This window comes from Carassius carassius, chromosome 28 (genome assembly GCF_963082965.1).
Source record: "Carassius carassius chromosome 28, fCarCar2.1, whole genome shotgun sequence".
In the NCBI taxonomy this organism is placed as follows: Eukaryota; Metazoa; Chordata; class Actinopteri; order Cypriniformes; family Cyprinidae; genus Carassius; species Carassius carassius.
Window position 1 is genome coordinate 2035041 of NC_081782.1, and position 27258 is coordinate 2062298.

General features: G+C 38.0%; 3 protein-coding genes and 3 non-coding genes across 14 annotated transcripts in view; 1 reads left to right on the forward strand and 5 right to left on the reverse strand.

Annotated features, from left to right (window-relative positions):
* Positions 1-213: 213 nt before the first annotated feature.
* On the forward strand, positions 214-3598 carry LOC132108344 (collagen alpha-1(X) chain-like). Of its 2 annotated transcripts, XR_009424429.1 has the most exons (6): positions 214-343; positions 664-937; positions 1019-1099; positions 1966-2046; positions 2140-3227; positions 3294-3598. XR_009424429.1 is itself a non-coding variant. In XM_059515045.1 (5 exons), exons 1-5 carry the CDS (start codon positions 323-325, stop codon positions 3045-3047), a joined length of 1365 nt encoding a protein of 454 aa, XP_059371028.1. In that variant the 5' UTR covers positions 214-322; the 3' UTR covers positions 3048-3598. The 2 variants fall into 2 exon arrangements, 1 of the variants encoding a protein (XP_059371028.1); XM_059515045.1 differs by having other exon boundaries at positions 2140-3598.
* Positions 3599-5667: 2069 nt separating this feature from the next.
* On the reverse strand, positions 5668-13676 carry LOC132107676 (S-arrestin-like). Its single transcript, XM_059513805.1, has 17 exons — positions 13587-13676; positions 12362-12417; positions 12144-12204; positions 11544-11588; positions 11272-11471; positions 11112-11171; positions 10633-10700; positions 9914-10049; positions 9715-9799; positions 9557-9629; positions 8540-8677; positions 7888-7965; positions 7766-7780; positions 7637-7689; positions 6685-6688; positions 6095-6206; positions 5668-6063 (listed from the first exon to the last, which is right to left on the reverse strand). The coding sequence occupies exons 2-16, from the start codon at positions 12407-12409 to the stop codon at positions 6113-6115; spliced, it is 1158 nt and encodes a 385-aa protein (XP_059369788.1). The 5' UTR covers positions 12410-12417; positions 13587-13676; the 3' UTR covers positions 5668-6063; positions 6095-6112.
* Positions 13677-16261: 2585 nt separating this feature from the next.
* LOC132107677 (autophagy-related protein 16-like) overlaps positions 16262-27258 on the reverse strand; it is a 13217-nt gene continuing 2220 nt past the window's right edge. Inside the window, exons 3-20 of one of the 8 annotated variants that reach the window (XM_059513810.1) lie at positions 27017-27110; positions 26667-26772; positions 25728-25801; positions 25382-25633; positions 24947-25012; positions 24516-24611; positions 24376-24432; positions 24191-24235; positions 22536-22635; positions 21763-21868; positions 21211-21281; positions 20093-20164; positions 19330-19450; positions 18020-18125; positions 17792-17941; positions 17645-17692; positions 17186-17287; positions 16262-16577 (exon numbers count right to left, since the gene is read on the reverse strand). In XM_059513810.1, coding sequence (XP_059369793.1) covers positions 16484-16577; positions 17186-17287; positions 17645-17692; positions 17792-17941; positions 18020-18125; positions 19330-19450; positions 20093-20164; positions 21211-21281; positions 21763-21868; positions 22536-22635; positions 24191-24235; positions 24376-24432; positions 24516-24611; positions 24947-25012; positions 25382-25633; positions 25728-25801; positions 26667-26772; positions 27017-27110 — 1760 coding nt within the window. In that variant the 3' untranslated portion in view covers positions 16262-16483. Of the gene's footprint in view, positions 16578-17185; positions 17288-17644; positions 17693-17791; positions 17942-18019; positions 18126-19329; positions 19451-20092; positions 20165-21210; positions 21282-21762; positions 21869-22535; positions 22639-24190; positions 24236-24375; positions 24436-24515; positions 24612-24946; positions 25013-25381; positions 25634-25727; positions 25802-26666; positions 26773-27016; positions 27111-27258 lie in introns of all 8 variants that reach the window. The other 7 variants (XM_059513809.1, XM_059513808.1, XM_059513806.1 and 4 more) reach the window with 7 other exon arrangements.
* Positions 19545-19813, reverse strand: LOC132108550 (small Cajal body-specific RNA 6). Its single transcript, XR_009424476.1, has one exon. It is a non-coding gene; the product is annotated as a small Cajal body-specific RNA 6 (non-coding RNA).
* On the reverse strand, positions 21438-21719 carry LOC132108549 (small Cajal body-specific RNA 6). Its single transcript, XR_009424475.1, has one exon. It is a non-coding gene; the product is annotated as a small Cajal body-specific RNA 6 (non-coding RNA).
* Positions 22237-22500, reverse strand: LOC132108551 (small Cajal body-specific RNA 6). Its single transcript, XR_009424477.1, has one exon. It is a non-coding gene; the product is annotated as a small Cajal body-specific RNA 6 (non-coding RNA).

Sequence of the window (27258 nt, forward strand, 5' to 3'; positions counted from 1 at the left end):
GGGTCGGAGGCCTGTCGTGTTCCCATGCTTCCCTGTATTATAAATCATCTCCAGAGACGCATCCGCTCTCTCCTGTTACAGTCCTGATGGAGCCGCGCCTGCTCTCACACCGCTGTGTCACACACACAAAGGCAGAAACTTTCTCCTGTTTTCTGTCTACTATATTATTACTCATGATATTCTGGCCTAATGAGGTCAACGAGAATGGAGAGAGAAAAAAATCCCAAGTCCCAGAGGTCAAACACACACAAACACACTCGCGCAGGTGCAGGTATATAAATGCAGGTCGTCAGAACATCAGAGATTTTTTCTCACGAGCAAGATGCTGCTTCACTGGAACATGGTGGGTGATCAATATAACTTTCCTAATTACCTTATTTGTGTAACTGATGAAAATGACACTTATTTTTCACTTGGAAGTTTCGCAAATATATACAGTTGATCAAACATGACATTTTAAAGTAAAAATCTTAAAAGGCATTCTCTTGTAAAACGTATTTTTATTTAAAACAACAAACAAAAGTCGCAATTGCAACCGGTCAGAACATGCTATCCAGCAATGATTAAAATGAAAATATTCTTGAATCTTCTTGATGTGAGACAGTAACATGATATTTGAAAGGTGCTCTGTAATTAGATTCAACTCTGTGATTTTGTTTACAGGACATGAGGGATATCGTGGGGGTGTTGCTGTGCTTATCTTTTGGACAGTGTAATTTAATTCCTGATTTCCGTGGAACAGATTTTGGGTTAATTCCCCCTGACAACTTAACGCAAGGACAAACAGGATTTGCAGGGCCTGATTTATCCTATTGTCAGATGATTCTGGAAGCTCCGGTTCCACCCACAGCAGACCAGGTTCCTTGGTTCTGCATCTGCTCCGCTTGCTCCGGAAACCAAGGCAAGAAAGGAGACAGAGGCGACCGTGGACTGCCAGGTACAAATTGGACAGCATATTCTCACACATGCTCTGTTTATTATCATCAAGTGTTTTACTAACTGCATCTGTTACTCACAGGAGTTCCTGGTAGTTCAGGTCCAAGAGGCCTCTCTGGGATTCGTGGCCCTCCAGGATTCACAGGACGTCCCGGCATAAAGGGTGAGACTCAACAACAAGTCTTGTATAGCACATTGATTTTACTTCAGTATGAATGTGTGCGTAGCAATATTGGGGAGGCTAGTTTAAAATTGTAGCTTCCCATGCAACAATCTTCCCATTTATAGTGAAGAAACCAATGGTTTAAGTTACTGTTTTGGATGCATTTCCAAAAAGCAGTGTAAGCTTAAAGGGATAATTCACTGAAAAATGAAAAGTTTCTTTCTTCTGTTAGACACAAGAAAAGATGATTTAAAGAATCTTGGTAGCCAAACAGTTGCTGGTTGCCATTGACTTCCACAGTGCTAAAAAATATATATAAATATCAATAAGTCAATGGCTGCCAGCAACTGTTTGGTTACCAAAATTCTTCAAAATATCTTATTTTGTCTACACTTGAATAAAGAAACCCATACAGGTGGAAGGTGAGTAAATGATGGCAACTTTCACTTCAAAGTAACAGACAGGAGTGTTAAAGTAGGGTTGGAACTGAAGAATACAGGAAGGTACCTCTCCAAAAGCAGGGTTGGAGACCCCTGGCCTTAGACCTTAAACTCTTAGTCTACACCCTGAAATCTACAATTGTAACCCAAACTCTTAACTTACACCCAACCTTCTAAACCTAAACTTTCCCTATTCCCTAGACCTATACCCAGCATTGCAAACCTTTAACCAAACTTCTAACTACACCCAACTCTAAACCTAACTTCCTAAACCTGCACCTTAATGTGTTAACCTACACCCAGCATTCTAAACCTTCACCCAAAATTTTTGGAAGAAGTAGATCATAGAGACCATGGTCAGTTAGTTACTTTCCAAAACAGGTGTTCATTTAAATGAATCTTGAAATGTAATTCACACACCCACAGGTGAGAAAGGTGACGCCGGAGATAAGGGTGACATTGGTAATCCGGGAGTTTCAGGGCCAAAGGGAGACAGGGGATTTAAAGGTCAGTGAATCTTTGTTAATCTATCACCATTTACATACAAGCAATGTTTATCATGGGCCTTGGTGACCATGTTATTATATATGTGCTTCTCAGGTGACAGGGGTGACCGTGGTCTTGATGGTTTTATGGGAGAACAGGGTCCAAAGGGAGAAGATGGTCAGTGCCCAGAAACCTGTGTGCCCTTACCAGGGCCGGCAGGTGAGACAGGTCTTCCCGGCCTTGCAGGTGCACGGGGGTTACCTGGGCTTAATGGAGACCCTGGTCCCAAAGGGTTGAAGGGTGATCCAGGTGTGGTGGGGGAGCCTGGCATTCCAGGTGTACCAGGGAAGAAGGGTGACTTAGGTCCACAGGGCCTGTGCAATTGTCCTGATGGGGCTCCAGGAGCCCAGGGTCAAACAGGTGTAAAGGGTCAGAAGGGAGACCAGGGTACGACAGGGCTGACGGGTCAATCTGGAGCCACAGGACCTAAAGGTAATCAGGGAGATATGGGAGTGACTGGGATGCCCGGACCTTGTTCACCCTCTGTGCAATCTGCTTTCTCTGCTGCTTTACTCACTACATTTCCTATCCCGAGCCGGCCAGTGCCTTTCAAACGTGTCATCTACAACACAAACCTGCAGTTCAACCCTAATAACGGAGTCTTCACCGCCCCGGTTAACGGAACCTACGTGTTTAGCTACCATCTGCAAGTGGCCGCCCGCGTGCTAAAGGTCGGACTTTTCCACAACTTCGAGGCCATAGTGAAGACAACTACGCCAGTGGATATGTACACCGCCTCTCAGCAGGTGGTGCTGATTCTGAACCAGGGTGACTGGGTGTGGCTGCAGGTGAAAGACACCAGCAATAACGGCATGTTCTCCGGCTCCGAGTCCAGCAGCACGTTCAGTGGGTATTTGTTGTACCCAGACAAATGTAATGACATGTTTGGAAGAGATTTCCTTGTAAACCCCGCTAACAACGGAATCGCTCTGACGTTCCCTGACCGTGATCTTCCCTGGTAACGTCTGTAAAGACCCATATGTATACCTTACCCACTTACCTATACCTTAAACCCTTAACCAACCCCTATATTCTAAACCACCACCTACAGCCCAGACAAGAGGCAGCCAGTCATGCTTGTGGAGGGCTACCATCCTGCAGATTTGAGCTCCAAACCTATTCAAACACAACAGCTAATCAAAGTGCTCAGGATTACGTCAAAGTAACAGGCAGGTGTGTTGAAGCAGGGTTAGAACTGAAGAATGCAGGAAGGTAGCTTTCCAAAAGAAGTGTTGGAGACCCCTGGCCTTAGACCCTAAACACTTAGTCTACACCCTGAATTATAAACCAAAGTTTTACCTATTCCCTAGGCCAATACCCAACATTCTAAACCGCCAACCAATACTTTTATCTATACCCTTGACTTACACCCAACATTCTATACCTAAACTCTACTCTAGGTCTACTTCTTAGACCTGCAACCTAAACAGATAACCTACACTCAACCTTCACTCAAACTTTTAACTGCACCTTAGACTTACTCCCTAAACCTGGTTAGCTGTATACGCATACATTTTGTCGAGAAACGCCACACAGATATGGCGTTTTGGGAGAGTGAAACTGTTTTTTTTTAAACCAGGTCCCAGAGTGTATAAATCTGAAAACGACATGTTTTTGTGTGTACAGCGAATCTGTATATTGTTGAAAATGATGATGTCATCAGCCCACGTCTTTCGCCCGTAGTGAGACACCGCTATGTCACATAACGGCAACAAAAACATAAAAAAAAACACTGAATGATTGTCTTTTTATTAACTAACATTAACAGAAATTAATAAATGTATTGTTCCATGTTCGTTCGTATACTATGCGCAAAGTTGATTCGCATAGTCCAAGTCTCCAAAAGAAAGGATAGGGAAAGCTTTGGCTTCGTGTGGACATAGTCTTAATCTGTTAACATTCACCCAAACTTTTACTACACCATAGGCTTACACACAACATTCTAAATCAACATTTTTTTAATCAACTCCCTAAACTGTTACCTACTCCCAAAATTCTAAACATTAACTTTTATCAACTCCCTAGGCCTGCACCCTAATCTGTCTAAACCACTCAACATTCTAAAACTTCATCCAAACTTTAATCTACACCTCAGACCTACACCCAACATTCCAAACCTAATCTTTTATAAACTCCCTGGACTCCTAATTTTATCCTACACACAACATTCTTAACTTTTACCCAAACTTCTAACTACACCCTAAACTCTTAACCAAAGTCTAAAATGATCCACCTCTCAACCTCAACCCCAAAACTTCTATTGTTTCAATAATATCCCATATTTCATGTAGATTCTATTTTAAAACAACTTTATGTAGTTTGTATGTAGAAGCAAACCTTCGGCTGAAAGCAGAGCCTTCTCTTTTTCATCCTTGGAATGAATTAGTTCTCCAGGTGGATATGTGCGGTGTTTATTTAACAGTGCATTTGCTGTATTATGACCCAACAATTCACAGCGATAGGAATCAGTCGGGTTGGCAGACATGGTTTCAGCCGGATGTTTGTTTAAAAAATAAGCAGGAATGCATCAATCAGCTGTTAAATCATCCTTCTAGCTATTCAGTAGACACACATTGTGAATAAGAGTGAAAATGAGAATGAGAACAGGGAAACTGGGTGGGCCGGTGCATGTATGTGCGTCTCAGGATAGCTGAGCAGAGAGAAGGATTTGAAAGGCAAAGAAAGAGAGGTGTTGTCTTGCACAGTTGAAGTGTTAAACACCTGTTTGAGAGAGAATAATAGTCTCATACTTTGGGCTTATATCTTTTTGAGTATGGATTATTCAGACACAATTTTATGTTGGGAAACCTCTCATGGTGTTGCCTATATGCGTCAGGGGAAGAGGGGACCCACCCAAAATAATGTTGTCCTTGGTGCTGTGAATTTTAGCAGTGACCATGTAACAATATGACACAACATAACATATTCATGCTTATGTTCTGTGTATTGATTACCTTTCTATTTCCAATAAATTGTAAACTACTAATCAGACTCCTATTTTTGACTGTTTTCCAACCATCTGAACAAATCAGGTCAGACCTTGATGCACGTTAAGCAGCAAAATCCTCAGGAAGTATCAGTGAACAATGTAGCCATTTTTATTTGAATATTCCATTTGGAATTTTTCAAATGCAACAACACTGTTCCAAAACCTAGTGATCTGTCTTGATTGTAATGTCTACTAAGGCAGCATCCGAACTTAACACCTTTTAAGTGACTAAATTTGATTGTAATGAGTTGAAGTAATATAATTACTAAAATATATAAAAATGAAAAACATTACTGAAATCTGCAGTACTAATATATGAACAACACAATACTCAAATAAACATTAAAATACATGTATTATTGTTAAAGGAACAAGGAATACTCCTCAACTGAAACTCAGATTACTAAAGGTAAACAGGTTTGAGTTTATCTCTGGATCGCTGCCATAAGAAGTAGCACACTAAATGCGTATGTTAACTGTAGTCTGCTAAGTAGGTCATGAGAATCCTTGGTTATTTAAACTTATTTTACAAGACTTTACCACTTTATATGTTACAGGGCAATTTTGGTACAGAGATCATGTAAACCCAGATGTTCTGCTGTCACAAAGTGTTTTATTTCAAAGCATTTACAGGGAAAATAACAGAATTTGCCTCTAAATTTCTATGCAATACATCCATTCGTGACAAATAAAATGCACTATATATCAGTTTATCCTTACTGAAATCTAGTTAAAATCTGAGTATACAAAGAAGCAGGCTTTTAAACTAAGATCATACTTGGAATAATAATTTCATACATTTTAGGAAAGCTTTTTTTTTGGTTCTTTTGAATCAAAATGCAAATATTTAGCAGCGTTGTTCAGGTTTACTACAATACACATAATTATTTGCAGTGAATATATGCTGATTTGGCCAATTGTTTTTTCTCTCCTGGCTTACATTAGTGCACATCTACATACTCTCAACATGCATCTTTATACGCACGAGTCTGTCTGCGCAAAACACTCAAACATGTGCACACTCCATAGAGAAGGCTCTCAAGGCTCAGCCGGAGATTCATCATCGTCGCCGATGACTCCTTTCAGATATGAGCGTTTAAACTCCTCGAACACCAGGTCAACTGTGTCTTCACTAAACACACAAAAAGACAGACAAGAAACTCAATCAATGCCGATAGAATCAAAGATGTGAAGAGGAAGAGGAACAGTAAAGCTGAAATCAGGAACAAAGGTGTTTTATGTCGACGACACACACCCCTTTTCTGATGTGAGAGTACAGTTTCTATTGAACACTAACAACAGATTTACTGAAAGAACAACGCTCCACACAAGAGATGGGACACTGATATCAGCGATCCTCACGCTCTCAACTTTCCCTCCCATGAACTAAAGCTGATCATTTATCGTCTCAAGAGTGTGTGCGTTGTTGCAGATGAAAGACAGGGAAGTGAACGCCACACATTGTGCATCGAACACGTGGAATCAGAGGCACGAGGACTCTATAAAGAGGCTACTCTATAACAGAACATACAGCATAAGATCACATGAACCCCACTGAATATACACCCAGATAATGGACAATCACAATGGAAAATATAACTGTGGCTTACCTCTCTTTAGGACGAGGAGAACAGGGAGAAAAGAGAAAACATTCAGTCGAGTCACATTTGTTTCTATAGTGCTTTATACAACACAGATTGCTTCAAAGCAGGAAAATAAGAGTGTTATATGTGACTCTGGAGCAAGAAAGCAGTCATCAGTAGCACAGGTATATTTGTAGCAATAGCCAACAATACATTGTGTGGGTCAAAATTATCAATTTTTCTTTTATGCCAAACATCTTCAGGATATTAAGTAAAGATCATGTTCATAAAGATATTTTGTAAATTTCCTACTGTAAATATATCAAAATTAATTTGTGATTAGTATTATGCATTGCTAAGAACTTCATTTGGACAAATTTAAAGATTTCCTCAATATATTTTTTTTGCTCCCTCAGATTCCAGATTTACAAATAGTTGTACCTCTCCTAAATATTGTCCTCCTAACAAACCACACATCAATGGAAAGATTATTTATCAGCTTTCGGATGATGTATAAATCTCAATTTACATTTTTTGTTGAAAATTGAATGAATTAATTTGATTTCATCTAGTTGCAAAGCCAGCTTCTCACATTTTCACTTAGTTTAACTTGATGCATTAAAATAAATAATACTGATATAAAAATGAATAAAAACTAAACTTTAAATAGAAAATACTAATGAATCAACTCAAATCAAAAAAGTATTTTTTACCAATTAAAAAGCTATAGTAATAGCTCAGTTATACTAATATAACACTGGCACTTAATATGTTATGAGCACTTATATACATTTTTCTGAGTTTAGAACTAGGTGCTAGGTGGATGAACATCTGGTTATTAATTACTGTTAATGTAAGTTATGTGAGTGGAATTTGCACCATGTTCTGTAGTGCTATGTATGTGCATTTAATTTAATTTATGTTAGGTTAAAAAACCGAGGTTCTATGATGAAAGAGAACCGCTGTATAATCAGCTCACCTGGATCAGGTTTGGGATGCATGAGTTTAAAGGGAACCTCCACAGCAACCTCACTGAAACACACACGATCACATCTTACAAACGTACACACTCACAGTCTAGACAACTTCTTCTGGATTCAACACTCACCTGGATCCAACGATGCTGTAAGAGAGCAGAAACAGAGTCATTAGCATCTTCTCTAACAACCAGATATGAGTTAGGTTAGCATATGTATGAACCTAAACTCAAAACAGCTCATGCTCACTCACCCGGCTGCATTACACTTCACCACCACCCTATAAGCAACCAACATTCCCAGAATCTCCTTCAGCACTTCATCCTTTACACTGCACAGAATATTAAAGAAATAGTTCAAATTAGGCTATTCAAGATCAGGATGAGTTTGTTTCTTCGTCAGGTTTGGAGAAATGTAGCATTGCATCAGTGTCTCATCAATGGATGCTCTGCAGTGAATGGGTGCCGTCAGAATGAGAGTCCAAACAGCTGATAAAAACATCACAATAACCCAGAGCACTGAGATGTTTGTGGATTATTCTAGTGTATGGACTCTCATTCTGACGGCACCCATTCACTGAAGAGCATCATCCATTGATGAGACACTGATGCAATGCTACATTTCGCCCAATCTGATGAAGAAACAAACTCATCTTGGATGACCTGACGATGAGGACATTTTCAGCTAATTTTAGTTTTGGGGTGAAATTTTCCTCTATGGATATTTAGGGTCTTAGATCATCCACGTACAATAAAAAACAAAAAAAGTAATTTAAAAAAAGAAAATTGTTAGTAAGTAGGCTCACATTAAATTAAACATGACATTTTCAAGTGGAAAGGCTGAAATTACTTTTATTTACATAATACATTTTTATAGTGTATAGGTGCTGAATGATCCACACTCACACGCTGGAGGAGGCCAGGTTAGTGTCCTCGTGCTTTAGTTTCCCATCCAGAGCCAGTCCCAGTCTCTCACGGTTATTGTCCAGCAGAGGACAGAGAGTGTAAACCTTCTTCAGACTCGTCCCAGACGACACTGTGTCCCTGTGACATCAGAAACAGAGCACAAACGTTACAAAACAATGATACATAACTGGCAGTGACATCACAAAGCATGTTACATTTGAACCTAGTGAGTACTTTCAAACATCAGAGATGTGCTTCACAACGTAAAAAGCATTTGTTGGCAGTATGAGAAAAGTCTCTAATGCCCATTATTTATCTGACCAAAAACACAGTAAATACTGTAATATTACTACAGTTAAAAATACCTTTTTTCTATGAGAATTGATCTTAATTAAATGTAATTTATTTCTGTGACGCACAGTCTTCAGTGTCACATGATCTTCAGAAATCATTCTAATATGATGATTTACTGCTTAAGAAACATTTCTGATTATCATCAGTTGAAAACAGTTGTGCCGCACAATATTTTTGTGAAAACTGTGATAGATTTCTATTTTTCAGGATCCACAGATGAATAGAAAGCTCAAAAGAACAGCATTTACATGTATATGAAATAGAAACCTTTTGTAACATTATAAAAGCCTTTACTGACACTTTTGATTTGAATGCATCCTTGAATGAAAGTATTAAATAATTTTAAGAAATCATCTGGACCCCTTTTGAATGGTAGCATGTGTAATATATATATATATATATATATATATATATATATATATATATATATATATGTATATAAAATACAAAAAAAATATTGTGCAATATTGTGAAAAGTTATTACAATTTCAAACTTTTTATCTATTTGAATATATTTTATAATATAATTTTATTCTTGTTTATTTACACAGTTTTTATGCTTATGCTATGCTGTGTGCTCATTTATTATGTCAAGAGGATGTGACATCACTGTGACATCACAAACTCCGCCTCTCCTCATAAGAACGGTGTGTTTGTACTCACATGGTATCCTCGTAGGCCACAGTTTTGATGTACTTGTCATTTGAGTAAAGCACCACATTGGTGACCTGCTCCACTGTCACAGAGAAACAGAAAAACACTCCGTAACTCACTGAAAGCACACTTTCTCATCCGTTTTAGAGTGACAAGTCTTCACATACCCGAGACTGACAAGTCCTTCACGTTCCTGTTGGAGCTGTTGTCGATGTCCACGCTGATGTTGATCTCCTCTCCGTGGTAATACGTCTGTAACAATCGACAATACTCAATACTTTTATTTATGGTATAACCTATAAGTTTATTCGTGGTTGTGATTGCTGATGTCAAAAGAGCCTGTAGATATGATGCAGGACGTCTCACCTCTTTCTCCAGACTGACACGCATGTGCAGCGGTTTATCAGACATGATGAATTCACAGGTGGTGTCGGCCGATGGAGCCGCTCCTCCAGTATCTGGAGCGTACTGGATCTTTCTGATGGCCAGCCGGACCGAGCTCCTGCAGAAACACATCGTGTAGAGAGCTGGAGTTGTGGTCTCAGGACCCTCAAGACCACATCAACACGGTCTTTACAGCAGCTTTACAGAGCATCACAACGTAAATGCTAATAATATTCTAATATCTACATGCTTTATAGTTGCATTTTGCAGATTAGACCTGGGCGATGATATAGTTCACTTTTTGTGACAATTAAAAAAAATCATCATTTGAGATTTGCTATATAGTACACTGCATTACATATATAGTATATTGCATTACATATACTGCTGTATGCATGCAGATGAAGTTGGCCATACTTCTTTATATAAAGAGATAACACCGCTCGAATTAAGTACAATACTTGTCTATTACTAACTGTGTGATGCTGATTACTTGAGCAGGTCAATATTTAGAAAAAGCCGAATTCTTTATCTCCCAATTAGGTAAGACATTTTTTAGGCAATTTCTTTTCACAATGCAGGACTCTGTCATACAGTTTGTATTTTGCAATGACCTGGTCTTGTTCTGGTCTGGTTCTGTTCTTTTAGGTGGTCTTATTTTGGTCTGGTAAAAAACAGTGTGTGCCTGTGAATTTTCTAACCTCTTTTGGGCTTTTTCATCTTGATTTTCTGCACAAAACGCCTTCACCTCAAACTCCACTGCACAATGCTGCACAAATACATACATTTATACATTTTCCAATTAATCACACAAAATCACACAGTTATTACAGTTAACTATATCTAAAAGCATGTGTGTGAGTTTTATATGTATATAAATAAATGAAAAAAAACAAAACAATGGAAAATAAATAAATAAGAAAAAAATGGATTAAAATAAATAGATTTAAATGGAGGAGATATATATATAATTTAAAAAATTAATTAAAAATTAAATTAAATTAAAAATTATATATAATTTTAAAAAATGACATTTTAAAATGTGTATATATATATATATAAAAATCACAAACAGAACAAAACTGCTAAAACTCTATCTAAAATTGAAATGTAAAAGATGTAAATGTGTAATAAAACACAATGTTATCAGATCCCTGAATGTGATGATTGCGATGTTTACCTTTCCTACATCTGTGGGCCCTGGCTGCAGACACACTGAACACGGCAGGTTATCTGGAAACTGAGAGAAAACAAGCGTTTTCAGAAATCACAACACTTCAAGTAAAAGTTCAATTCTTGTGCTGTTCTCATTTATAAAAGCGTCCCTGAACGACTCTCACCTCAAAGAAGAAGGGGTATGCGTTGTCTCCAAGTTTGCGCAGGATCTTCTCCTGTACTTTGGTATGAACGCTGCGCTCCTTGTCCTGCAGAGGAGGATAGACCTGTCGAGAGCACAGGAAGATATCCCTGCGAAACACCATCCCCATCACGTCCATATCCTCCCGACCGTAGCGGAACGTACAGGACAGCATGACATACACTAGAGCAGACGAATACAGACTAACTCATCCACACAGCTGCACACTGACATCTGTCTGTGAACCTGTCTCACCTTTCTTTCCTTTCACCTGCTCGGGGTCCACCAGCACAACACCATCTGACACACACAAGAGAGAGAAATCAGGGAATTTAGATTCATTTAACCCAATAAAGTCCACTGTATCATGCAAATTAGGGCCTCTCCGAGTTTTTTTCATCACTTTTTGTACTTATAAATATCAGCCTCTGAAGCAAATTGCATATTATTTAATAAAAGTGAGCTGTTTTTCCTCTTTATTCTCACTTTATCAGATTATATGAGTCATAAATGCCTAATGGATCAAATATGATACTTAACGAAAATGATATTTCAAGATTAGATTTAATATTTTGTCTAAAGGCTCAATAAATTCTTCCGTTTCAAAAAAATGTCTTTTTCAGACTCATTTCATTTATCTGGCTTCACAGCGTTAAAATCATATAAAATGTTTTGCATTGTGGTAAACGGCATTGATTATGTGATTTTATTATTTCTTTCTAAAAACATGGTTTCCACTACCAATTGGGGGTTTATGAGTAAATGAAAATACACACACACACAGACACACACAGACAATAACGGCTTACTAAAAACTATTTTATATACATGTCATGTTACCAATAAAAGACTCACCAACAGGATCAACAAAATCACAATGATCCACGAAATCCCGTTTCCCCATGTACACGCCCACCTATGACATCACACACACCGTTAACCAATCACTGATGACTAACACATAACTTATGATGTACACAACACAGACACATAATTACACAAAACAGAACAGAAGGACACAATGACATGAAATATGAACACAAACGAAAGCGAATGGATGGACAGACACTCACAGATTTGTCTCTGGAGAGTTTCTTGTAGATGATGCGTTTGGGACTCATTCTGTCTGCTGGAGCAGAAACAGAAAAATTGATGATCAAAACACACTTCATACATTTCTGCATTTGACAGATGCTCCAGTTCAAAATGATGACTTTCATTGCATTTTGATCAATCCTTGTTTTCCCATGACCTGCTACAGAAAGGCTGTGTATGTGAATATTCTCAATGTTGAAATCATGTGGCTATGAGTAGTAAATGTGTATCTGTAATCTCACACACACACACACACACACACACACACACATCAGCAGTTTCAGCTCTGAGCCGATGACTCAACACTAAAGTAACAGCTCAACACAAACACAACCACAGCTTTACTGTAATCTATCTATCACCAGTTATTATATTATAACTATTAATAATAATAATAATAATTATTATTATTAATAACTACATTTATATAATCGTCATCATGTTATAAGTATTATTTAAGATGTTCACTACTTTTAATAAATATTCTTAAAAACTATTATGAAGAAGAAATTAATAATAATATCTTAAACTATATAGTTCTAAAATTCTAATACTGACTGCAAATTAATTTTATAAAAATGCTATAAATCAAATAATAATAATATTTAAAATTACTACTATATATTTCTAATACTATATATAGTTCTAAAATTCTAATACTGATTGCAGATTCATTTTATAAAAAAGCTATAATCATCATCTTCATAATTATTTCTATAAATGTGTTACTTATAAAATGTCTAATATCCAATTTGACTGAAAATTCTAATATTGGCTGCAGACTCACTTTATTAAAAACTATAAAAAATAGTAATAATAATAATAATAATAATAATGATAACATATCTAATGAATATTTATATTTAAATACCTTTCTCCATAAATACTATTATATATTATTTATAGGACTTTAATCAAAATGATAATATTATCTGTCCGGGTCACGGCACCAATATATATATATATATCTGTTATCTGTTATAATACTATATATTTGCTATAAGATGTCAAAAAAAAGATTGTAACAAAAAGACTGCAGACTCACTTGATAAACTATAATAATAAAAATAATATCCATCACCACACACACACACACACACAAAGGTGTGTATAGTATGTAGTGATTGTGTGTGTGTGTTCCTCTCCTGTAGTCCTGTCTGTTCTACATGTATGAGAGCTGTGATGGTGCACTCACTCACCTGTCTGTCTGTCTGTCTGTTGTTGTAGTGTTGTGTGTGGCTTCAGTTAAAGTGTAAGTGGACGCTGGTTTCCAGGGCCAGTATTTGTAAGCTGTGACTCCGCCCACTGCTCGCCGTTCGTTCCCCGCGGTTCGGCTCTTTCCTGTCAGTGAGATTAGCGTCTCTGGCTTGCAGAGGTAATGAAGATGCACAACTAATCCAATCACACGCATATAAAGACACTGACAGGAACATCATTCTTCCAGCACACGTGCTATTATTATTAAGTATAATAACCTTACACAGATTATGTGGGCTCTGAGGACTGAAGGAGGTTTCTTTGAAGGTGAAGGGTCAGTTCATACAGAGCCGATCTCAATGTGGACCTTACATTAGTTTACAAGAGTAGTTCAAGTAACATACATTGGTGGCCAAAATCATGTGAAAAAATTTGGATAACTTTATTGAATTCCATGCATTTCTGTATCAGGAAATAACCAATTATCTGGCCTTTGGAAAAATAGTACCTCAGATGAACAACAACACATGACATATCACATTTATTTAACAAAACTAAAGCCAAAATGCAAAAGCCATGTTAAAGCAACATGTAATAAAAGCTTCAAGTATTTTAACTGATAATTTGTTCACTACTGTAGTCTTGTAAGGTTTTACCCATGTTTCATCTGAACACATTGACTGAAAATGTCACAGAAAATGAGAAAAACATTAACTCCTGAATAATTCTGATGTGCCGCATCTTTTACTAGATCTAGTGGTGTCAACTTAGGTTATTAGTTGGTCTCTTACCAGTACACTGCACTGACCAATCAGAACACAGGATTGGAACGAACCATTACATAATGCATGTCTGTGGGTGATTAAAGAAAGATCATCAGCAGGTGTCTGTGGCCTGCGATTTAAGAGCGTGTTGTCAATCTCAGCAGTCTGAGAGCTGATGTCAGCTCCTGGGATTATACACCCAGAGAAAAGACCCTCTTATCGTTCTCATCTCATTTACACAGAGGTCCGAGAAACCTCAGCCGAGCTCTCTGAGGATGCTAGGAAAGATAAATGTGTCACTCATGCAAGTTTTCCAGGTTAAAAAAAGACAAAGATGAATGAAAGTAACGTCCCATTCATTTTATGGTGTGCAAACTTTAAGCAGCCATATACAGAAACCTCATATACATCAGCAACAATTATCTTCCACAGTCCGTTTAAGCCAGCTCCCACTCTCAACCCCACCCACAAATGCATCAGAGAGGGCGTAGCTAAACAGCCACACCCACAAATGGATCAAAGGGGTGGAGCTAAACAGCCACACCCACAAATGGATCAAAGGGGTGGAGCTAAACAGCCACACCCACAAATGGATCAAAGGGGTGGAGCTAAACAGCCACACCCATAAGTCATCTGTAAAGAGTGGAGTCCCCTCCACTCAAAATCTGAAACCAAGTGCACTTGTTAGGCACCTCGACAGACTACAGCGTTGAGTGCAAGGGGGCACAAGGGTCTTAAACATCAGTTCTAGTGTTTGGTTGAGTATGATGGTGCATTGCAGTCTTTTTAAGTGCGAGCATCACCGGATCTGCTGCTTGCATCAGGATGAATCAAAAGTGCATTAGTTTTCGTTTGCAAAACAGCTCAAGAAGGGTGTCTGCATAGAGTTTGATACAGTATTTGAAACAGACTTCATGCTCAGAGAAAACAGTGTTAGGATATGAGCTTGTGTGCAGCGGATTAAATAAAAATAAAGAACAGAGCATCACTTTCTTCACTAAAACACACTTATCTTACTGCATTCATTCAGCATCACACATATGCTCATCTTGGATCCAAGGGGAGGGGCTTAGGACAAAGAGTGATATGATTGGCCAGAATAATTGACAGTCTCATTTTCATTTGTGCAAAATTAAATATGGTGTCTAGCTGAACTATGGTTTATAAATTATTTTCTCTACTGAACGGACACCTATTAATCAGCTGATTTCTCCTGACAGCAACAGGAGTCGATGGGTAAAGCTCTCAAAAAGTTTAATTCATATTGCACCCCAAAATTAAAAAGAAATGACATTTTGCAGAAAGAAAATTAAAGCTGTTTTTGGAAAACTTTCTATATAGTGAAATAATTTTTTTTTATCACATTTGCCAGCAAAATTTTTATTATGGGTGCAGTTTGAAATTACTTTATGGAAAGAAATATCAAATAAATTGTAATCAAAAAAAAAAAAAAAAGTTATAACTTAATGGCAGTCGCGCTGGCTTTAATGTATGCAGATTTTAATAAAACACTTCAGTGAAAGGATGATTGTTACTGCCAACTTATTTTTCCATTCAAAACAATGTCATTGTTGCACTGCAATTAAAAAAAAGAAGGTTCAATCTGTTTTAATATCACAAAATGTCAATAGAATAAGACAACATTAATGTGTGAGATTAATCCAAAATAAAATTGGGTTCCTGCTCAATAAATGCATTTTATTCATGGGGAGATCTGGGATTTCCAGAACTCTAGGAGAAATATTGACCAGTACCATCCATAGAGCTCAACTCGAGCAGCATTCAAAATACACACACACACACACACACACACACACACACCTTAATGGCCTGTATAAAGGCAAAAGCATAAACTCTGACAGTAAACACTATTTAAAGCCATGTTAAAACAAACAGTACGAGTCGTGTAGGACGGTGAGAGTCACCCGTGTAATTTCCATCTCACATTGAGTGTGTTAGAGACAGACAGTACATGAAGGCTGATATAAATATGTACGTGTACGGTGCTGTGCGATCATACAGGCAGGCAGCACACGTACACCGATAGCCAAACAGATGGCATTGTGGGAAAGGTAGTTCAAGAGGCCAGTGGGACTTTCCTTCCATCTTCACAGTCCATTTCATCCAGTCGCTGCAGAGTCACATGTCAGACCAAAGCACGGCCTTGCTGCCTTTCTCAACGCTGGCCACATACGTGCCCGACGGAGACCAGGACACCGAATTTATGGCAGAACTACAAACAGGACAGAAAGACAGTAAAACAAGTTCTCATTCCCCACCGACAGATATTGGCTCCTGTTTTAAAGCATAAACTTCATTTTGTTCAGTTTCTCAAAACAACACTTCATACCTTCAATTTCACAATGTATTTTGATCAAAGACTTTAGATTTGTACCAAAAAAAAAAATTGTGTAGGAAAAAAAATACTCAAGTGCATGCAACATTTAATGCCATGATTTTATGACTTTAAGACCAAGGCTTATTTAAAGAGACAAGTGACAGAATTTGTATTAAGTGAGAGAATGCTCATTTTTGGGTGAAGGATCCCTTCAGACTGATCTTTTTGACTCTTAAGACTCACAGAGACACAGTATGTGAATTTGTTGTGTACATGTAATAATACCCAGATCACCTGCTAAAATGTGCAGTATACAACCTGAAAAGTGTGATTGTATCCCACAATGCAGTGCACTTACCATTTCCCCATTTACACGGTGATAAACCCAAAAGCGTGATCCTGTTCATAAATATTCTGTGTCTCAATCGGACTCAGATTGATAAGCAGTATAGAGGACATCATCTTTTACAACACAACCGCAGCTCATCCTGAGCCCTGCTCACCTGTGACCCTTATCAAGGGTTTTGTCTAGTTTCCCTGTTAAAACGTTCCAGATGTACAGAACACCGTCTGCAGAACCGGCCGCTACGTAACTCCCATCAGGACTGAAAACACAAACACAGATCAGAAAGGAGTGAAACCGATGCAGTCTGGTGATTAATGAGGTTTCAGCTGATGGAACTTATTTAAATGCAACTGTGACGTCAACAAAAATAAAAGCTTGTGGATTTGAATGTTTAAAAGTACAATAAAAGCAATGGATCCTTTTTACACAACTGATGTTTAATAAAAATAAACATTAACGCAAGGGTGTTTCAAATGCATAGTCTATGGGAGGGACGGTAAATTTGATCTAGTTTTCTTCCAACTGCAGTTATCAGCCACTCTCAATTTGTGTTCCTTTTTTGCGAAACTTTATTTGCATTTCAAAAAAAAAAAAAAATGCACTTTGTTGCTCTCACCTGAACGTGACCCTGGTGAAGTCTGAACCACACTTGAAACCTTGAGCCCTGCAGAAACACAGGAGTAATACAAACACGAGCATTTTTATTAGAAATCAGTGCATTTCAAGTTCAGTGCATGATAAAATGAAAGTGTGAGCCACGCACTTAAACGTCTGTCGCACTGCATTACAGCGCAGGTCGATGATCTTTACCAGATCGTCACGAGAGCAGCTCAGCAGCTCGGTCCGGTCGTGATTGAGGTCCAGAGACGTGACACGTCCCAGCAGCTCCAGCTCATGAACGATACTCTCTGACCTAAACACCACAAACATTAGTGATCTGAGATGGAAGTATTGGAGCAGTGCAACCCAACTCAGACAAATCCTGACTCACCTGATGTCCCAGAAACGAACTTTCTTATCAAAGTGTCCGCTCATCACACACTGCTCCGTGCAGACGATGTCATTACAGCTAGAGCCAGCGAACACAGTCTTCATGCCTGAGAAAGAGTTTTATTTATCGGTCTTATTAGGTTGATACTTCGAGACATTTAAAAGCAACTTGTATTTAATTCTGAAAAATAACTTTGATAAACTGGTCAACTACAATAACATTTACATATGTTATTTAATATTATACACACACACACTACCAATCAAAAGATTGAGCAGCAAGATTTAAAAATTTTTTTTAAGAGAATTCTTAAAAACATTACCGTTCAAGGACGGTTGACTGGTTGTTTTATTATAGGAGATATTAAAACCTAATCTTAATGCAGTTAATAGGAACTTAAATATGTCTTATTTGAATTAACTAACTGTTAAACTCTTAAATTAAAATTCAATTAAACTAATATTTAAAATGTTATTAAAATACAGCTACAATAAACAAATGTAAATTCATATTTTAATATTTAGTAACTTTTTAAATTTTCTTTTGAAATTCTGATGCATTAAGTTGAAAAATGGACTAATATTTAATGTTTATTCAAATGAGGGATGTCAGCCGTAGTTATGTTTGGGTTGATTACACTCATTCCTAATTGAATTGAATTCCTATTGCATTTTAAAACAAATCAAGGAGTATGACACAAAGCTTTGTTTAGAAGAGAAATAATGGGTTAGCAGGCATGTGTTACACCATGACCATGCTTTTGGAGTCATGCGGATACATTTAAAACCATACGCAGATTTTCCTAATATTTAATATTTCTATATTCCCCTAAAACTTCACTGTCTCACCTTCAAATTTCACTGGTTATTTTATTGTCGCGCACTTTTAAATCACCGTTTTTGTATCTCTTACCGGGGCAACAAATAATTTTCTGACCATTTATTAAGAATTTGTTCCCTCATTTGAAATAAACCATGGGTTTTCTAGAGAACAAATGAAACGTGGACAGTGGCCACAAATTGATAATTCGTTGGAATGAATTAACAAGTTGTAAGAATGAATTACACTAGTATCTGTCCTGCTCGACCACCAATTAATCATTGACATTCCCAATTCTATGTAATATTAAACTAGCATTCCTCAAATTTGATAGTTTTTTTATTAAGCATTTAATTAAGCATTAACATTAATATTTAGTTTGTCACCCAGAAATGTACAAAGATTTCTGAACATCTTTTACAAGCCCCATTGAGCATCTCATTCATGCACTGGTCATTAAGCAGCAAGGACAGCAACTCAGAGTCTCTTACAGACTTTGCTGCGTAAATCCCAGAGCTTGAGCGTTCGATCGTAGCTGCCAGAGACAATCCGAGTGTTATCGAGGAGAAACCGAGCGGATAAAACCTTCCCGCTGTGTCCTGTGAGGGTGTGCTTGACAAATAAAGAAAACAATTAAATGCATATGCAACTAAATTGAGGCCAGTCATTTCTAGCAGAAAATGAGATCGAGTTGAACACAGATTCAGGTCTCAGTATGATTTTTGAGATCAGCTGACCAGGCTCCTTCAGTCCGGCCCTCCTGGGTTTGTGTTTCTGTGGGATGTTTCTGTCAGAGTCTCACTGGATTCTCTATAGAGACTCTTATTCAGCAGAAACATCCATTATATCAGCCGCCACATCAGACCAGGGCTGCACAACTAGAGCATGCTGGGAACATTAGAAGAGCTGGCTGGGAGGGACGAGGGGACGTGAAGGAGACCTGGACATCAGCCCTTTTACATCACATCACTGACCTCTGAGCCAACTTGAATCAAGCTTGATTTGTCAGTGAATCCCAGGACCATAAATGATCTCCAGCTGTGGTTTTAATTTAGAGAAAACCAAGCTAGACTTGCATGCATGCAATTAGCAAAATGTGATAATTTATGCATTTAAAGACTAAAACCATCTATAATTAAATCCATGAATAAGAGATGGTCAATGACTTTAAACCTTCATAACATTTCCAGCAAAGTGTGCATTTAGACTAAACTACTCGTGCATGCACGGCTGTGTCTTCAGTGAAATCCTCACCCGCAGTCTGTAGTCATCAACCGTCCAGATTCTGCTGGCAAAATCATTGGACGCAGCCAACAGAGACGAGCCCTGCGGAGCACAAACACACTGCTGTCAGTCACCACAGGAACACACACTTCACTGGTGGAGATTTGGTAAGATGTGCATTACATGTAGTTCATCATATAGCCAGACTTTCTACTTCAAATAATTTAAGGATTTGTGGCTTTTTAGTCCATATCCATCATATCTTTGAGGTCATCCATTTATGAAAACTATGACAAAATATATGCATAAATAACAAAAGATATATAAAATTGTCAAAATCAGTTACTGGGGTTACTAGGGCCCCATGAAATACTTTTTATTATTTCCAAAATTCTGTTTTCCACTTGTTTTCTGGGTTCTGTTTTAGAGATACATAAATTAACAAATCAAGTCATGTGTAGTCAACTGAATTAAAAAAAAAAAAAAAAAAAAAAAAAAAAAAAAAAAAAAACACCACTTCTAAAATGTAAAATCAAGTGAAAACTTAAAAATCCCTTATCCATTAAGAGAATATTAGGTAACACTTAATTTTTAAGGTGTCCTCGTTACCATTATAATAAATTACGCTAAAAATTACTATAATAATTACTATATATAATTAATAAATTATGCGTAGTGCAAGCAACACTAAGCCAAATCATACAGTAAACACATGCGGTTAATTAATACTACTCAGTACTTCAATACATAATTACTCTGCAACAAGGACACCTTAAAAAAAAAAAAAAAAAAATTAAAAAATAAAATAAAAACTTTAGTGAAATTTCTGGCATAATTAAGTTGAAACCAAACTTGGTTCGCTGGTTTTTAGTAAAGAACATAAGAGTTTGAGTGTGTATTTAACAGTTTATCAAATTAAATGCTTGAACACTCATTCATAAAAAAATAATAAATTAAAACTGGACCTGAATCTACACCAAAATCCTTCACTTTTATGCAGTACATAGTGGGTTCCCTTAAATCCTTCTGGTTTCTGCATCCCGAAAATCACAGGACTCTAGGTTAAGACTATCTGACTTACTCTCTTTTATTAGTAACTGCATCCTTATTTAAAGTTTGCATATTGTAATGTAGACAGAATAACTCACCGCACTGTCGAACTCTATGCTGGTGATTCCAGCATTACTGCCCGTCAGCGCACCTTTAGGTTCACATCGCCCTGGAGAAACAAATAAAGTCGTCCTCAAACCACACACACACACACCTGAACATCTACTGCGTCTTTATTTCAGGAGGACACAGAAACTGTGGTTTCTTGTGAAACAGAGCTGGCATAAAGCACAACTTGGTCAATTTCCTCATTGAAACGACTGAAGGTCTCAGCTTGAAAACTTGAGATCATGAGCCTGTCAGACGTTCTCCTTCAGTCCAGCCCTCCTGTGTGTGAGGTTACTGTTTGACACGGCTGTTATCAAGTCGTCTTGTGCTCTAGAAGACTTTAAATATACAGCAGAGACATCCATAATATCAGCGGCCACACCGAACCAGCGATGCACGACTAGAGCAAGCTGGAGAAAGATGAAGCGAGGCTGCTGGGAGGAACAGAAGGACTGGAAGGAGACGAAGGCTTCGGACCTTTTACATCTCATCACTGACCTTTGAACCCTGCTGAAACGGTGCATGATATAGATATACCGTACCAGAAACGACCTCCCAGAGCTTCACCCTGCGGTCCATTCCTCCCGTGGCAAGCAGACGGGAACCGGGACTGAACCTCACGGCGTTCACTTCTCCATCATGAGCATCCTACACACATACATTACAGGTTTGAGCGCTCCGCTTTTAGAGACTTCAATTAAACATTGTTTCAGGCTTGTTTAGAATCTGGGTTTTGTGTTGTGGGTCAAATTGACTCCCACGCAATTCATCAAATCGGGACTTGATAGAGACTAAAAACTAAATATGAGAAATTAAAACAGTTACATCCTTTGTGTTGAAGTAATGAGAACTAGTAAAAAATAAAGAAATTTATTTAGCAGAGGGTTCATTTTAAACTCAAATAAAATACAGTGCTATTAGAGCTTATTAGCCAAATAATTTGCTCCCATCCACTTTAAAGTAGAACTAGTAAAAAAAAAAAAAAAAAAAGAGCTGGTTTTGAGCTGGTTTTAAAAGGTCTCAGCTTGAAAACTTGAGATCATGCACCAATTTTAACATTCTCCTCCTGTCCAGCCCTCCTTTGTGTTGTTCTGTTGGACGCCACTGTCGAGGTCTCACTTGGTTCTCGAAGAGACTCCTAATCTCCAAAAACATCCAAAGTATCACATGCCACAATGCACAACTAGAGCATGCTGGGTAAAAATGAAGAGGGGCTGCTGGGAGGGGCGGAAGGACTGAGAGGAGACCTGGATTTCAGATCTTTTAAAATCACATTGACCTTTGAAGATCAACATATTTGTAAAGCAACACTCACGAAGACGTGCAGCGCAGTGGAGGGAACTCTGACATCAGCGCAGGCCGACGGCACCTCTGCACTTTCTGGAGACGAGCCGAACGAGTTCACAGAGCGACGTCTTCTGAGGGAGAGAAAGTGCATGGGTCACACGGACTGAGCTGAACTCGTTATGGAGGAGCTTACGGTCTCATGTTTCTTGCAAAACAGGCCATCTTCATAAAGAGGGTCATTCATGGACTGAAGCATTTAGAAGTGCATGACTGAAACGGTGACATTGATTTTAGCATGGCAACATTTGAGAACTGAAAAACTCATCTCATCGACACAAAAATGTGGTTGGATGATGAATGTTTTAAGAGATTTTATTTGAATAATGTGCAAAATACAAACCAAAAAAATAAAGCCAATTTAAAAATGTCAATTCTTTTTTTTTTATATATAAATTATGCATGTTCAATTTAAATGATAAAAAGCAAAATGTCCATATTTTGATGATGTGCTTAAACTACCAAAAGTAAATTGCAATTAAATTGAGTCATTAAAAATGTGATTGTGACTTAACACATGAAAGAAAAGGACAACTCTTGTAAAATGCAATAAAATTTTATGCATCCATCCACCTTTATATAAAGTCAAGTCCACTTTGTCAATTCATCCACATGTACAGTACATACAGAGAAACGATTTCTCGGTTTTTCTCTCGATAAAAACATCAATTTGAGGTGGAGCAACATTTCGAATTTGTCCTAAAACCAAAATTTGCTCTTTTTTTGATATGTTGAAGACTGTGCATTATATATTAATTGCAATTTTTACATGCAAATATATGCATGTTTTATTTAACAAAAAGGGTTTGTCTCCATGTTTGCAAAGCAAATTTCTTAGCTTAAGACCACATTCAGTGTCACACTGAAAGCCTTATTAAATATAGTTACTGAAGTGTGCTAATAATTCGCTCAATTAGTCAATCCAAAACAAAAGACATAGCAATGCATACCAGATCACCATTTCAGCGGGCAAACCACCCACCCAGCCAAAACTAACACACAACTACACACAGAGCAACAGGCAGTCTGCAATGGTCACAAAACTATCCAAAAAGAGAGTAGCATCCTGCAGGGCACTACACACACGAGGAACAGGAAGTGTTCAGAGCAGTTACCCACAATCAGGGGCGTAGCTACGTGGTGCTCATGGGTGACCAGAGCCATCCCGAATTAAAGCTTGGCCACCCCTGATGCACAAGTATTTTGAGTGCATTAACAGATGAGGTTTCTCTGCTCAAATATACAACACTGGCACAAAAGACACGTGCAGCCTCTAACTGAACCAAGAGATCACCTCTTCACTTGAAGCTCAAAGATGCTTGGTGTGTCCACTTACCTGCAAGACGCCATCTCAAAGACCAAACATCAAGCACGTTAATACATCGAAACAAGGTTTAGCATGACAATTCAATATTTCATGGTTCTAGAGGCTCTCACACAGGTGTGGTGAGTGGAGAAAAAACCGGAGTTCACTTCCAATTCAGGATTTCTAGCCAGATTTTATCCCTTTTTTTTACAGCCCTACTGACATATTCTGTTAGCATGCTTCTGGGTTCACATCAGCACAGATTCACTTCATACACACACACACACACACACACACCCTGACACCACAGTGTGCATCACCTGGAGTCAGATGGGACGAAACCAGGTTGGACAGAATCAGACAAGCTGCAGACACAGAGAGAGTGTAGAATGAGACACACACACACCATTCACACACAAACACGAGATGCACATCTTAGGATAATAGTGTTCTGCATCTGAAGATGAAAAGAACCTTGTGTCCATACACACAGACTGAGACGTACATGAAGATATTAGAGATGGAGTCCAGGAGTCCAGCAGCAGGAGGCTGAGACACTCGTCTGCTGAGAAACACACACAACATTAGCTACTGCATTTAGAAAAGAGCATGTGTGGTGACGTCTGAAACTGAGTGTGTGTTTACCTGGGTGTGCGACTCCTCTGTCTGCTCGGTGACGTTTCACCTGCTCCACCCGCTCCCTTCCCAGCATCCTCTGAGAGAACCTCAATGTCATCATCTCTAGACCAGCCAGAAAACAGCACCCAGTGAGATTTCAGAATAATTTAACATGACTCCAAACAGCTATTGAAAATAACCAGGGCTTCAGGTTATAAGACACTCAATAATGTTAGAAAAAAAAGGATTATACGTTTACAATATGCCCTCATAGACAGTAAAAAAACGACAATAAAATAACACTATACTTTTCCTACAGAAATTTCCATCATTGTAAATCAAAAGGTTAAAATTGCCAGGTTTTCCACCGACAGACCGTGAATTACAAAGCCTTGATCATCTCAAACCTCAACCAAACTCACTGAACCCAGAAGAAAAGCCTCCAAACACAAACTCACGGCTCTATGGGAAGAGGTTCCTTCGCTGCGTCTGCCAGCTCCTTCTGAAGCTTCGCCTGTCTGCGCCTGCAACCACATCAACCAATTAAACAGTTTACACACTCAATTAAACTCTAATCAATCTCTCAGACCGTTTCAAACAACCAATCAGGAGAAGACTTATAATGAGCTCATTTCTGCATGGAGACTCAGGAAATGAGTGCCTTTTTTCAGCATAGATGGTCAATCACACATTTCAATTGTTTTTAAACAAGCCTTGAGGACTGATAATTAATCAGCAAGATGGGGAGTGTTAGGCTCACACACAAATGAGCCGTTAACGACGCCCATATATGGGCCGTTTACAGACACGATGAGCTCCTATTGTTATAAAGTTAAAGCTGATGCAAGAGAAAGAGTGTCGTATTGACACAAACAGAGCAATATCAAGCTGACCTGGAGTCCTTCTCGTTCTCAGCGTTGAGTTTGTTGGCTTCCTGTGCTTTCTCGGACATCCAGCGTGTCACCAGCTCCTGATTGTCCTCTGTGGTTTTCCGTAGTTTCTCCTCCAGGGCGCTGAACGTGATCTGCAGGGCATCGTACTCGTCTCGCAGCGTCTGATTGGCTCGTTCCAGATCGGCCAGAGAATTGCGCAGATCGCGACATTCTCCTTCCAGATGAGAGATCTGCTGCTGATAGTCCTGCATCCTGACAACACACACACAAGAAACATGAAACATTCACACACTGGAGACACACACACACACACACACACACACACACACACACACACAGAACTCACTTGGCTTCATTACTCTGGATCTCTTTGTCTTTCTGCTGAATCTGGTTGTTGAGTTCAATCACGCTCTGGGCCAACTGCACAAACACAAAGACAAGAGATTTTCATTGGCAACATTATTCATATACTACTATAGTTGCTGTTTATATTTTGAATTCACTTTTTGATTTTTAGATCTTATGTTTTAAATTTAACTGGAGTTAACATTTGAGTAGTCTTGTTTTTGTCATTTTTATGACTTTGTTTTAAATAAATGCGTATAAAGCTAAATATAAAAAAATAAAAACCAGTAATTATGACAAAAGCACATAACAGAATTCTTTAAAAAATGAATAAACTGAAAATATATAATTCAAACCATTAGAGTATTTTATAATAGCACTTAAATAATACTTAAATAACAGTTGTCAATTGCTTGTACAGTCATAGTCTTTATAAATATTTAAATAATTCTGCTTAAAGTTTTAGCAATTCTGTAATTTTACTAGCTTTAAAAAAAAAAAGCATTTATTTTTTATTATTTAATTTTAGTACTTCAAGGTAAACTACACAAAAGCCTTACTTTTTTTTTATTAAAGTTTATTTTATTTCAAGCATTTTTTTAATGCTTTTGGTTTCAGTAAATCATAACAGATTTGGTTTTAAAATAAAGTCATTTTCGTTATATATATATATATATATATATATATATATATATATAAACAGCAACTTGCCTAAATCTGCTTTTACAAAAATGATTAAATATACAAAAAATGCCAGACAGAGGAAATTTCTAATTGAGAAGAAAGATTATGACTGATTGTAATGCTATTATTGCTTTTGGAAGTTGATCTAAACACTCTAAACACTGAATGTAAATCTTGGAAGGGTCAGGCTTCTGAATGCTGAAGAGGCTGATATGTAAATGTGTAAGTGCTGTGGTTTAGCAGAGCTGATGTTCACCTCTCCTCGTTTCTTGTGCAGCTCCGTCAGCTCCTCTTGATGTTTAATTCTCATCTGAGCCATTTCCTGCTGCAGGGAATCACTGCGACCGCCCCCGAGGACCGGACTACACACACACACACACACACACACACATATCATGTTATGTTTTTGTATTCACTATGCCATAATTCATCATTGTCTCCCTCTTCACACAATGCTCTTCTCTCAACATGTTTTCTCTTTTTTTTTTTTTTTTAATACGTTAAAACGGATTAGAAAAGATGTCACTAAACTCAATATTTCAGGCACAGAGCTCTATATTCCGTGGTTTGAGTCAGAAGTGATGGAGAAAGTTTTCCCATGAGCACCTGAGGTCATGTCGGTTCTGCTGCTCATATTTCTCGGTATGGAGATGTTCAGAAAAAACAACCTGAAGATCAGACTTCTCCAACAACCGGTTATCTGGAGACAACGAGAAATAGAGGAATTGTGTATTAACAGGAAAATAATGTCAAAGAATGTGTGTTATTATATTATATTTGTTATTTTGCGTTTAGGTCATCAGAGAAAACATATTGGAGGAAGACTATTAAACAAATGCTTTTTTCCC

What these genes read in the sequence shown, in the direction of transcription:
- LOC132108344 (XM_059515045.1), top strand. Translation starts at nt 323, where the DNA reads ATGCTGCTTCACTGGAACATG. An exon ending in AGGCGACCGTGGACTGCCAG is followed by an intron (nt 938 to 1,018) that starts GTACAAATTGGA and finishes TGTTACTCACAG; the next exon opens with GAGTTCCTGGTAGTTCAGGT. An exon ending in AGGACGTCCCGGCATAAAGG is followed by an intron (nt 1,100 to 1,965) that starts GTGAGACTCAAC and finishes ACACACCCACAG; the next exon opens with GTGAGAAAGGTGACGCCGGA.
- LOC132107676 (XM_059513805.1), bottom strand. Translation starts at nt 12,409, where the DNA reads ATGAGTCCCAAACGCATCATCTACAAGAAACTCTCCAGAGACAAATCT. An exon ending in AACTCTCCAGAGACAAATCT is followed by an intron (nt 12,205 to 12,361) that starts GTGAGTGTCTGT and finishes GTGATGTCATAG; the next exon opens with GTGGGCGTGTACATGGGGAA. An exon ending in GATGAAAAAGCCCAAAAGAG is followed by an intron (nt 10,050 to 10,632) that starts GTTAGAAAATTC and finishes GTGTTTCTGCAG; the next exon opens with GAGCTCGGTCCGGCTGGCCA.